Genomic DNA, 12,236 nt, shown 5'->3' on the forward strand with positions numbered 1-12,236 from the left:
GGCCAACATGGCGAAACCCCATCTCTACTGAAAATACAAAAAAATTAGCCAGGTCGGCCGGGCGCGGTGGCTCAAGCCTGTAATCCCAGCACTTTGGGAGGCCGAGGCGGGTGGATCACGAGGTCAAGAGATCGAGACCATCCTGGTCAACATGGTGAAACCCCGTCTCTACTAATACAAAAAATTAGCTGGGCATGGTGGCGCGTGCCTGTAATCCCAGCTACTCAGGAGGCTGAGGCAGGAGAATTGCCTGAACCCAGGAGGCGGAGGTTGCGGTGAGCCGAGATCGCGCCATTGCACTCTAGCCTGGGTAACAAGAGCGAAACTCCGTCTCAAAAAAAAAAAAAAAAAAAATTAGCCAGGTACAGTGGTGCACACCCGTAATCCCAGTTACTGGAGAGGCTGAGGCAGGAGAATCGGTTGAACTTGGGAGGCAGCGGTGGCGGTGAGCCAAGATCACACCACAGCACTCTAGCCTGGCCACAGAGCGAAACTTCGTCTCAAAAAAAAAAATTTTCCTCTTCCTGCCCAGCCATTTGTCATTTTAGGAATCACTGCAGCTGCCAGGTGCGGTGGCATGTGCCTGTAGTCCCAGCTACTCGGGAGGCTGAGGTGGGAGGATCACTTGAGTCCAGAAGTTCTGGGCTGCAGTGCGCTATGCCAATCGGGTGTCCACACTAAGTTTGGCATCAATATGGTGACCTTCCGGGAGCGGGGGACCACCAGGTTGCCCAAGGAGGGGTGAGCCGGCCCAGGTCAGAAACGGAGCAGGTCAAAACTCCCGTGCTGATCAGTAGTGGGATCTCACCGGTCAATAGCCACAGCACTCCAGCCTGGGCAACACAGCAAGACCCCGTCTCTTAAAAAAAAAAAAAGGAATCGCTGTAGCTGCGACTGTCCTAGCATGCTAACAATGGTCTCCCTGTCAAATGCTTATCTGGGGAGGTCAGTGTGCCATGTACCCTGGGGAACATAAAAGCTATAGCCCAACTGGGGAAACAGAACAAACACACTATAAAACCAGTTAAATACGGCCGGGCGCAGTGGCTCCTGCCCGTAATCCCAGCACTTTGAGAGGCCGAGGCGGTCAGATTGCCTGAGGTCAGGAATTCGAGATCAGCCTGACCAAAATGGCGAAAGCCCATCTCTATTGAAAATACAAAAATTAGCCAGGCATGGTGGCATGTGCCTGTAATCCCAGCTACTTAGATGCTGGGGCAGGAGAACTGCTTGAATCCAGGAGGTGGAGGTTGCAGTGAGCTGAGATCACACCACTGCACTCCAGCCTGGGCAACAGAGCGAGACTCCGTCTCAAAATAATAATAACGATAAATCCTAACTGTATTGAATTAGCTGTTCACCTATCAACCTGCTCTGTTGCCATCCTTTGCAAACTCCAGGTGTAGGGAAGATCTGCCCACCATCCGCAGCTGGCCTTGGGGCTGTCCACAGCACAACTGTGAGGTCAGCAACTGGAAAAGGCCTCCCAGGTCGCTGCCCGGGAGGCACTTGGGATCTGCTGCATGTGGGATAATGTCTCATCAAAAAACAGTGTGACTATCCTGCTGTGTCTTTGAAACAGGCATATGTAAATACATGTATGAAAACAGGCGCAGTGGCTCACGCCTCTCATCCCAGCACTTTGAGAGGCCAAGGCAGGCGGACCACTTGAGGTCAGGAGTTCGAGACCAGCCTGGTCAATATGGCAAAGTCCTGTCTCTACTAAAAATACAAAAATTAGACAGGCATGGTGGTGCATGCCTGTAATCTCAGCTACCCGGGAGGCTGAGACGGGAGAATTGCTTGAACCCAGGAGGCGGAAGTCGCAGTGAGCCGAGACCGCCCCACTGCACTCCAGCCTAGGTGACAGAGCAAGACTCCATCTCAAAAAAAGAAAGAAAACAACCTAGGGCCTGGTGCAGTGGCTCCCGCCTGTAATCCTAGCACTTTGGGAGGCCTAGGCAGGTAGATTACCTAAAGTCAGGAGTTCAAGTTCATCCAGGCCCACATGTCAGACCCCATCTCTGCCAAAAATATAAAAATTAGCCGGGTGGCCGGGCGCGGTGGCTCACGCCTATATTCCCAGCACTTTGGGAGGCCGAGGCAGGTGGATCACAAGGTCAAGAGATTGAGACCATCCTGGTCAACAAGGTGAAACCCCGTCTCTACTAAAAATACAAAAAAAAATTAGCTGGGCATGGTGGCGCACACTTGTAGTCCCAGCTACTCGGGAAGCTGAGGCAGGAGAATTGCTTGAACCCAGGAGGCGGAGGTTGCGGTGAGCCGAGATCGCGCCATTGCACTCCAGCCTGGGTAACAAGAGCGAAACTCCGTCTCAAAAAAAAAATTAGCCGGGCATGGTGGTGCAAGCGTGTACTTTCAGCTACTTCGGAAGCTGAGGCAGAAGAATCATTTGAACCCAGGAGGCAGAGATAGCAGTGAGCCAAAATTGCACCACTGCATTCCAGCCTGGGTAACAGAATGAGACTCTGTCTCAAACATGCACACACAATATATCACTCAGGTAACCCAAAATAGTGCCCATCATTTGCAAAAAAAAACAAAACAAAAAACTCATTAGTTGTACTCTACTGAGAAAATTGTTGCCTTGCTTAAAAAGTTTGCAGAAAATGCAGAAGTTCCTAATTTCTGGTACTATTTGGTAATATATATGTAGGTTTCTTTCCTCAGTTCCCACTCCGGAAAAAAAAAAAAAAAAAAGAAAAGAAAACTTTTAAAAATAGCTGCTGGTACAACTTACTTACTGTGGTAAATAAGAAAAAAATTAGGCTGGGCACGGTGGCTCACAACTGTAATCCTAGCACTTTGGGAGGCCGAACCCGGCAGATCACCTGAGGTTGGGAGTTTTAGACCAACTTGACCAACATGGAGAAACCCCGTCTTTACTAAAAATACAAAATTACCCGGGCGTGGTAGCAGGCGCCTGCAATCCCAGCTACCAGGGAGGCTGAAGCAGGAGAATCACTTGAACCCGGTAGGTGGAAGTTGCGGTCAGCGGAGATCGTGCCATTGCACTCCAGCCTGGGCGACAAGGGCAAGACTCTGTCTCAAAAAAATACAATACAATAACAGCTAAAATACCCTCTTTTTAAAAACTAGATGCAAAAAAAGGGAATCATCTACTCCCATATAATAAAATTAAAATTTATTTTCGATTTGTTATTGTGCAAAACTAACACGGAGAAGTGTTATTTACACAGGCCAGAGCACATGAGAAAGTTTAACACTTCTGCTAGATAATTCTCTCAGAAAGCAAATTACCTGCAAACTAACACTGGATTACAAGTGTGACCAGAACTGCTTTGCAAACATGATTATGTTATACAAAGACATGGGAAATCCAACAACACACAGTGCAACTGAAACTCTTCCTAAGGATCGGAAAAGTCTTGTGGATGGAATCCTCGGACATCAAGCGCCAGGCAAGAGCAGGTTCCAATCTGCTGAGATTCTGCTCCGCCTCCACTACGATCAGCACAGACAAGTTCCCCATCCACCATCCAAGTCGTTCAGTGCTGAGGACGCACGCATAGCCAGGACAGTTAAGGTCAAATCGGAAGGCCGGCTGCTGGCTCACTTCCTGCCAGCCCCAGCGGGCACCCCGTCAAGTTCTCGCTCCGGAGGCAGCTGGAGTTTCAGGCCCCTCAGAACGATCACTGGGCTCTGGCACCTCTTCTCCCAACAGCCGTCTCAACCACTGGTCCGTCTCGGTCTCTTCCCTCAGGTAGCACCAGATGACCAGAGCCATGAGGGAGAAGCTGATGGGCAGCACCTGCCACCAGGGCCGCTGATATCCCTTTCCCATGGAATGGTCAACCGTCCAGAGGCGCGGGTTAGCTTTGCTGGAGGAAAACTTAATGGGGCGGTCAGGGTCATCCTCTTCCTCGGCGGCGGGTTGGGCCTGATCCCGGGAACCGGGCAGTGGATGAAGGCTTCGGGAAACCCAACCCATGAGCCTCAGCGCCCTGACGGCCCTGGAAGAGAGATAACAGTAAGCGCTCCGCCCGCCCGCCAGTGCCCGCCCTCGGCCCTCGGAGACCTTGAGGAGCTCACCCAGCCGCCGGTGCACACAGGACTTGGCTCATTGCTGCCTAGACTCCGCGCTCGGCGCCGTGGCGCGTTGTGATTGCGTCACCTCCGTCGCCCGAACCGGAAACCGGAAACCGGAAACCGGACGCCATACCAGGCCGGCGTTCACGACTACAGAACGTGGGTCCAGTAGCGCAGCGGAAATGACGTTTCTCTGCGGCGAGCTCTTTCCGTCGCAGACTCTAGCGCCCCTGGAGAGCGCGAGGGCATGCCGGGAAATGTAGTTATCTGTCCCTTTCGGCTAGGACCCAGACCCCGGTCCCTGGTCTCCAAGGAGAGGCGGGGCGCCGCGGGGCGGGCATTGTCCTCAGAGAGTTAGGTCTGTGTTCGCCTCAGAATAGTCTCAACCGGCCTGTGCGGGTCCGCGCCGTCAGCCCTGCCCTGCCCGCCCTGGGCTGGGCGCCCGCACCTCTGTGCAGGCTTCTCCCCTGGACTTGGGGCCGCCCTGTCTTTCTTTTTTCCCCCTTTCGTTCTTTTCATGAGACAGGGACTCGCTCCGTCGCCCAGGCTGGAGTGCAGTGGCGCGATCTCACATCAATGCGGTCTCTGAAACCTCCTTTGCAAAAATTATAACTGAGGAAGTGATGACAGTGAAGGGGATCAAACCTAAGGGGCTCCATCCTGCTTCTAACCCTTAAGCTGTCCTTGTTCATTCCTAGGCGTAGGCGGAACTAACTGTGGGAAGGATTTCAGTTCATGGTTTGACTCTGAAACAAAATTGGTAACATTCCTTTCCAGAAAAGACCTCCTTGACTGAGTCCCAGTCTGCTTTTTTTTTTTTTTTTTTTTTTTGAGACGGAGTTTCACTCTTGTTACCCAGGCTGGAGTGCAATGGCGCGATCTCGGCTCACCGCAACCTCCGCCTCCTGGGTTCAGGCAATTCTCCTGCCTCAGCCTCCTGAGTAGCTGGGATTACAGGCACGTGCCACCATGCCCAGCTAATTTTTTGTATTAGTAGAGACGGGGTTTCACCATGTTGACCAGGATGGTCTCGATCTCTTGACCTCGTGATCCACCCACCTCGGCCTCCCAAAGTGCTGGGATTACAGGCTTGAGCCACCGCGCCCGGCCCCAGTCTGCTTTTACAGGGCTAATACATTAGCTATAAAATTAGAAATTGGCCGGGCGCGGTGGCTCACGCCTGTAATCCCAGCACTTTGGGAGGCCGAGACGGGCGGATCACGAGGTCACGAGTTTGAGACCAGCCTGGCCAACATGGTGAAACCCCGTCTGTTACTGAAAGTACAAAAATTAGCCAGGTGTGGTGTTGGGCACCTGTAATCCCAGCTACTCGGGAGGCTGAGAAGGGAGAATTGCTGAGGCAGGAGGCGGAAGTTGCAGTGAGCTGAGATTATGCCATTGCACTCCAGCCTGTGTGACAGGACAAGATTCCGTCTCAAAAAAAAAAATTAGAAGTTACGGTTTAGGGGTCATGCAGCCTCTGACCTCTCGTCTGAACCTCCTCCCCACATTGCTGCCAGGGATAACATTGTGAAGCCTAAGATCAGTGCCTGAGATATTTTGCAGATGCCACTGGATGGATCAGCTGGTCCCACCCAGACCCGTAATCTGGCCCAACCAGTTCTGCCATCCCACCCAGGAACAAAAGACAGCAAGAAAAACTCACTTCCATCCCCCGTGATTCCATCTCATCTCCAACGTGAGCAATCAGAACTTCCCACTTCCCAAGCCTCTGCCCACCAAGTTATCTTTAAAATCTTCTATCTCCAGTTCGGGCGCGGTGGCTCACGCCTGTCATCCCAGCACTTTGGGAGGCCGAGGCGGGCGGATCACGAGGTCAGGAGATGGAGACCATCCTGGCCAACATGATGAAACCCCATCTCTACTAAAAATACAAAAATTAGCCAGACGTGGTGGCTCACACCTGTAGTCCCAGCTACTTGGGAGGCTGAGGCAGGAGAATTGCTTGAACCCAGGAGGCGGAGGTTGCAGTGAGACAAGATTGCGCCACTGCACTCCAGCCTGGCGACAGAGCGAGACTCTGTCTCAAAAAAAAAAAAAAAAAGAAAACCTCCTATCTCCAAATGGTCAGGGAAGGGAGACTCACTTCAGTAATAATAAAACTCCTGTCTCCTGCACAGCCAGCTCTGCGTGAATTACTCTTTCTCTATTGCTCTGTCTAGGCAGTGGGCAAGGTGAACCCATTGGGCGGTTATTTCTACCTCCCAGCTCAAGTGATTCTCCCACCTCAGCTTCCTGAGTAGCTGACCCCCGGTGCATGCCACCACACCTGGCTGATTTTTGTATTTTTTGTAGAGATGGGGTCTTGCTATGTTGCCCAGGCTGGTCTTGACCCCCTGGGCCCAAACGATCTTAAAGCCTCAACCTCCCAAAGTGTACAAATTCCAGGTGTAAGTTACACCATACATGGTGGGCCCACACGAAGCCCTCCATGCCCTCACCAGACCACAGAAAAGGACCAACTAATGAAAGTGCTTTTGTGAAACTATGACAGTGAGAGAAAGCTGACATGGCTGACTCCACCTTGCTTCCAGCCATACAGTCTGTCTTCTTGCATTCCTGAGTGAATTTCTCTCTCTCAGACCTTTTTTTTTTTTTTTTTTTTGAGCTTTTTCACCCAGGCTGGCGTGCAGTGGCATGATCTCTCAGCTCACTGCAACCTCTGCCTCCCGGGTTCAAACGATTCTCCTGCCTCAGCCTCCTGAGTAGCTGGGACTACAGTCAGGTAGCATCAGGCCTGGCTAATTTTTGTATTTTTAGTAGAGACAGGATTCTACCATGTTGGCCAGGCTGGTCTCGAACTCCTGACCTCAAGTGATCCACCTGCCTCAGCCTCCCAGAAGGCTGGGATTACAGGCGTGCACTACCAGGCCCCCTCTCTGTCTTAGGAGAGACTCTAACTCCCCTAAATTGAACCTCTAACCCAATCCCATTCTTTACCCAGGACCCCCCCCACTTACCCAGAGTCCTCCAATCAGTGCTGCTACTTCCTATAGGTCTGGGGTCTCCTCAGTATCATCCTTTTAGGACTCACCAGAAAGATGTTACAGGACCCCAACCTTTACACAAAGTTAGCCTTGGGGAAGAGGGTTTCTGCACTATAGTCCCTTCTGTGGTTCACCAGAATATGTTACAGGGAAGGGGTCGTGGTCCAGACCCTGAGAGAGGGTTCTCGGATCTCCTGCGAGAAAGAATCAGGGCGAGTCCAGAGAGCAAAGTGAGAGCAAGTTTGTTAGGAAGGAAGAAGAGGAAGAGAATGGCTACTCCTGGGCGTGGCAGGTGCCTGTAGTCCCAGCCACTTGGGAGGCTGAGGCAGGAGGAGCACCTGAACCGAGATCGCATCATTGCACTCCAGCCTGGGCAACAAGAGCAAAACTCCGTCCCCGTCACACACACAAAAAAAAGAAATGGCTACTCCACAGACAGAGCAGTCCCACCACAGTATCTTTGAAAACGCCCTCACCGTTGGAGCCTCTGGGGAGACTGATTTGCTCATAACTCCATCTCCTGAGTGGCGTGGCCATCCTCGAGCCAGTTAAGGTCTTGAGCGCAATGCTGTGGTCTCAGTGAATTGACCCTGTCCGTGCAGCAGGCAGGAAGAAACCTTCAGGCGGTTACACTAATCCTTCTCCATGAAGGCTTGACAAGGAGCGCCTCAAAGCAACAGGACCCCCTGAAGACGCCAGGCTCAGCTCCAGCGCTTGGCATCCCCATCTCCTGGTGGGCCTGTAGGGGAGGCAGGAGGCTCTTTGCAGCAACACTGAGCTTGGATTTCTCTCAACTCGGGGAAGTTGAGGCCTGAAGCAAGTTAATTTTTTGTTTTTTGTTTGAGGCAAGGTCTTGTTCAAAAGACCAGGCTGGAGTGCAGTGGCACGATCACAGCTCACCGCAGCCTCGACCTCCTGGGTTCATGGGATCCTCCCACCTCCGCCTCTCAAGTAGCTGGGACTACAGGTGGATGTCATCATGCCTGGCTAATTTTTTTTTTTTTAATTTAGAAAACAAGGCCGGGTGCGCTGGCTCACGCCTATAATCCCAGCACTTTGAGAGGTCGAGGTGGGCAGATCACCTGAGGTCAGAAGTTCGAGAGCAGGCTGGCCAACATGGTGAAACCCTGTCTCTACTAAAAATACAATAATTAGTCAGGTGTGGTGGTGGGCACCTGTAGTCCCAGCTACTAGGGAGGCTGAGGCAGGAGAATTGCTTGAACCTGGGAGGTGGAGGCTGCAGTGAGCCGAGATTGCACCACTGCACTCCAGCCTGGGCAACAGAGCGAGACACCATCTCAGAAAAAAATAAATAAATAAAATAAAACATGTCATTTCTTTGTGTGTGTGTGTTTTAATCTATTTTTTCATTTTAATTTTTTTTTAGGGAGAGTCTCGCTCTGTCACCACACTGGAGAGCAGTGGCGCGATCTCAGCTCACTGCAACCTCCGCCTCCTGGGTTCAAGCAATTCTTCTGCCTCACCCTCCCAAGTAAATGGGACTACAGGCGTGTGCCACCCCGCCTGGCTAACTTTTGTGTTTTTAGCAGAGACGGGGTTTCACCATGCTGGCCAGGCTGGTCTCGAACTCCTGACCTCGTGATCCGCCCACCTCAGCCTCCCACAGTGCTGGGATTACAGGCGTGAGCCACTACACCCAGGTCCATCTTTTTATTTTTTATTTTTGCAATATGTTTACAGAACAAAACCGTATCATTTCATATGCCTAGAGTCTCAGAGAGGAATTCAAACCCATTCCAACTGTGAGATTTGCTGGAAGCCTGGACGTGCCTACAGAGAAGGTGGGGAGCTTCTTTCCTCTCAGGATGGCTCTGGAGCGGGAGGGCGTGCCCCTGATGGCCGGTGCAGCTCAGTCTGCCTGTTGCCCGGGTGGTGGAGGGGACCTCTGCCCGTCAGCTGCACTGTGTTGGCCGGGTGGTCCTGGACAAGCCCTTCCCCTGAGCCAGAATCTGCTCGCCTCTGGATCACCAGATCCTGCCCCTGGGTCCCGGCAGAAGCAGCGCCGGATCAGGGACCAGTTCTGTTCCCCCAGGAGCTCTTGGCATCAAGGCCAGGAAGCGGGGCCGGAGGTGTCTCGAGCTCAGCAACACCTGGGCGGCCCAAGCCCGGACGCGTTTGGGGCTGCTGTGTCAACAGAGGCACCTGTTTGCCCGGGTCCTCCTCACGAGGCCCTGCCCCACCTGTTCTACCCCAGAACCCCACCTGGAATCACTGTCAAACCAATCCCCCTGTGGCGACCTGGGAGCATCCACTGTGTGGGAGGAGGGAGCTCCATGTGTGGCTGGGGAGGACTGCTCAGCTTCATCCCGGTGTGCAGCCCGGGGGTCTTCCTGGAGGAGGTGGAAATCGAAGGGCCCTGCGGTTAGGCCTGGAGCCTTTGGGCCAGACTGGTGCAGCTGCCTGGTTGGGGTGTTTTGGGGCAGTTAAGCACGAGCTGCCCCAGGACAGCAGAGTCAGGGGGCAGAGCAGGGGCTGTGGCTTCACCCGGGGGGCGGGCCAGCCTCTGAGGGGTCACCAAGCTCATCTCAGTCTCAAACAGAAATGAGACACCTGGGAAGGGCGGCTTCCTCCAAGTGGAAAATGGGCGTCCCCTCTCCCACTCAGCCCCCCGTGGGGACTGGGTTCAACAGACCCCAAATTTATGATCCCTCAGAACACAAGAGCTTGACCTTGTCTGGAAACAGGTTCTTTGCCAACATGATTAGTCAGGATGGGGCCCTTCTGGACTAGGGTGGACCCTAAATCTAACGGCCAGGGTGCTTACAAGGAGGGGAGAGGAGGCCTGGAGTGGAGGCTCACACCTTCCCCTACAGCCCAGGCACACTCAGGACTGCTGGTAACCACAGGGGAGGGGAGACAGGCACGGAACGGAGGCTTCCCGGAGCCCTCGGAGGGAGCAGGGTGCTGCAGACGCCTTGGTTTTGGACCTGCGGCCTCTGGAACCCTGAGGAAACCCAGTGTGTCTGCTTGTTGTTGGGGTCCCAGGACACTAACACAGGTGCCCAACCAGAGGGGCCCCACTCCTGACAGAAGCCACTCCAGAGGACATCTGCACCCCCCCTTTTTTTTTTGAGTCAGTCTTGCTCTGTCACCCAGGCCGGAGTGCAGTGGCGACATCTCGGCTCACTGCAACCTCCGCCTCCCTGGTTAAAGCGATTCTCCTGCCTCAGCCTCTCGAATAGCTGGGATTACAGGCACATGCCACCATGCCTGGCTAATTTTTGTATTTTTGGTAGAGATGGGGTTTCATCATGCTGGCCAGGCTGGTCTCAAACCGCTGACCTCAGGTGATCCACCCGCCTCAGCCTCCCAAAGTGCTGGGATTACAGGAGGGAGCCACCGCGCCCGGCCACATTTTTTTATTTTTTGTGGCGGCAGTCTTACTATGTTGCTCAGGCTGGGCTCAAACTCCTGGGCCCAGTGGATCCTCCCACTTTGGAGGAGCTGGGACTCCAAGCTGAGCACACACCCTGCTTCCAAGGTGTCCATCTGCCCCCAGGGGGCTTTGGCTGGTGGGCGTGGACATCTCCCCCTCTCCTCCGCCCCGAATGCTGTGACCCCAGCTGGGAAAAGCCACAGCAGATGTGCCGGGCGCCTGTGTCCCTGCGGCCCTGCCCTCTCTGGCCCGTCCATGTGGTGCTGGTGCTGGCACTGCCTGGGCGGCTGCTCCCGTCCTCCCCCTTTCCCTCCCCAGGGACGTAAACCCACTATCTGAAAGCACACAGATACATTTCTCGGGAGGCCCAACATCCCGCTCCTGCACGGCGGAGGCTGCGGCCGTCTCGTGCCTCACGGCGGGGACTAGCCCCAGGGCCTGTTGAGAGCCGGCATATTGGAGCTATTGATTTTCTCCAGAACGATCAATATGGGGTGAGTGGGCGCAGCAAGCCTGCTGCACTCGGAAGGGCAGCGCCTTCCTCCCGGGCCTGCAGCCGGACAGCAGGGGTGGGAGCCGGGGTGGGCACATGGGCTCAGCTGGGCCCGACGCCACCCCCGTGAGAGGCATGGTGGCCACGGATGCTGGAAGTTGCTTGGGTCCAGCCCCACTGCAGGGGTCTCCTGCGCTCCTCAGCCTGGCTGCGGCCGCCCATCCAACCCCAGGCGGGACACAGGCCGGAGGTGGTGTGGGACCTGTGTCTTTCCACTGTCTCTGATGCCCCAGAGGCTGCCGCCCCACCCAGCCTCCCCAGACACCACAGTCACCTCCCGCCAGGCCTCGAGTCTACCTCAGGACTTAGGGGTAGAATGCTAACAGTGAGAGTCCCCCCATCCCGCCCTCGCCCTCCAGGCCACCCCGGGTTTCCCTTCGCTGCCTGCTTAGCACCAACAGCCCTGGGCTCCGGCCTCAGGCAGCTCCCTGGGTGTCCACGCGAGGCCCCGGCATCCCAGCTCCTGGCCGCCTCCTCCAGCTCCGAAGCCAGCAGCGTCGCCTCTTCCAGCCTCTCTGACTCAGCCTCCTGCCTCCCTCTGACGGGGACCCTGCGCTGGCGTTCCGCCGTGGAAGTGCTGGGCGTTAGGGCACGGATGTCCTGGGGCCATCACAGGGCCGGGTGTGTCCAGGCTGTGAGCCCCGACACCCACCTCCATCACAAGGGGCTGTGACTCATGTCCTCACCCTCGGCGTCCAGGACACCGTCCAACACAGACGAGGCTGGTCACTGAGCCAGCTGGTGACCCCCTGCACCCGAAGCCTGGGCCTGCCATCCTCTGCCTCCCGCGCCGTTCAGGGCAGAACACGGGGCCCAGGGGTCCTTCTGGGTCCTCCACTGACGTTCCCTCAGGCCCCTACTGACCCCATCCCTGCTGAGACCAGCGAGGCAGAGGCCTGCGGTGCCCGGACACCAGGCCGTTCCGCTCCCAGCCCTTCCTCCGCAGGCCCTGGCCACTCCACCGTGTGCGGCAGAGGGCGCTGGGGCCACAGCCAGGAGCAGCATGACCCCCGCCCTCTGCAGGTCTGGCCCGGGGGTTCTGAGCAGACCAGGGCGGGTGTACCCAGGGCCCCAGGCCTGGAGCTCCCCGGGTCAGTAGGGGCAGGGGCTGTATCTGGGGAGCTGGGGGCCTAGGGCCCTCCCTGAGCCTGGGCAGCTGCAGGTCCTCGCTGACGCTGTATCAGAGGGGAGCTGGGGAGGCTGGCGA

The 12,236-nt window shown here is 55.3% G+C and overlaps 1 protein-coding gene across 1 annotated transcript; it reads right to left on the reverse strand.

Annotated features, from left to right (window-relative positions):
• Positions 1–3,151: 3,151 nt before the first annotated feature.
• On the reverse strand, positions 3,152–4,152 carry LOC105709701 (ubiquinol-cytochrome c reductase complex assembly factor 4). The gene is made up of 2 exons (XM_012441693.2): positions 4,075–4,152; positions 3,152–3,995 (listed from the first exon to the last, which is right to left on the reverse strand). The coding sequence occupies exons 1-2, from the start codon at positions 4,104–4,106 to the stop codon at positions 3,626–3,628; spliced, it is 402 nt and encodes a 133-aa protein (XP_012297116.2). The 5' UTR covers positions 4,107–4,152; the 3' UTR covers positions 3,152–3,625.
• Between the last annotated feature and the right edge of the window lie 8,084 nt (positions 4,153–12,236).

Source organism: Aotus nancymaae, unplaced genomic scaffold (assembly GCF_030222135.1).
Source record: "Aotus nancymaae isolate 86718 unplaced genomic scaffold, 86718_ANA_hifiasm-v0.15.2.pri h1tg000049l, whole genome shotgun sequence".
NCBI lineage: Eukaryota > Metazoa > Chordata > Mammalia > Primates > Aotidae > Aotus > Aotus nancymaae.

What these genes read in the sequence shown, in the direction of transcription:
- LOC105709701 (XM_012441693.2), bottom strand. Translation starts at nt 4,106, where the DNA reads ATGAGCCAAGTCCTGTGTGCACCGGCGGCTGG. An exon ending in CTGTGTGCACCGGCGGCTGG is followed by an intron (nt 3,996 to 4,074) that starts GTGAGCTCCTCA and finishes TCTCTCTTCCAG; the next exon opens with GGCCGTCAGGGCGCTGAGGC.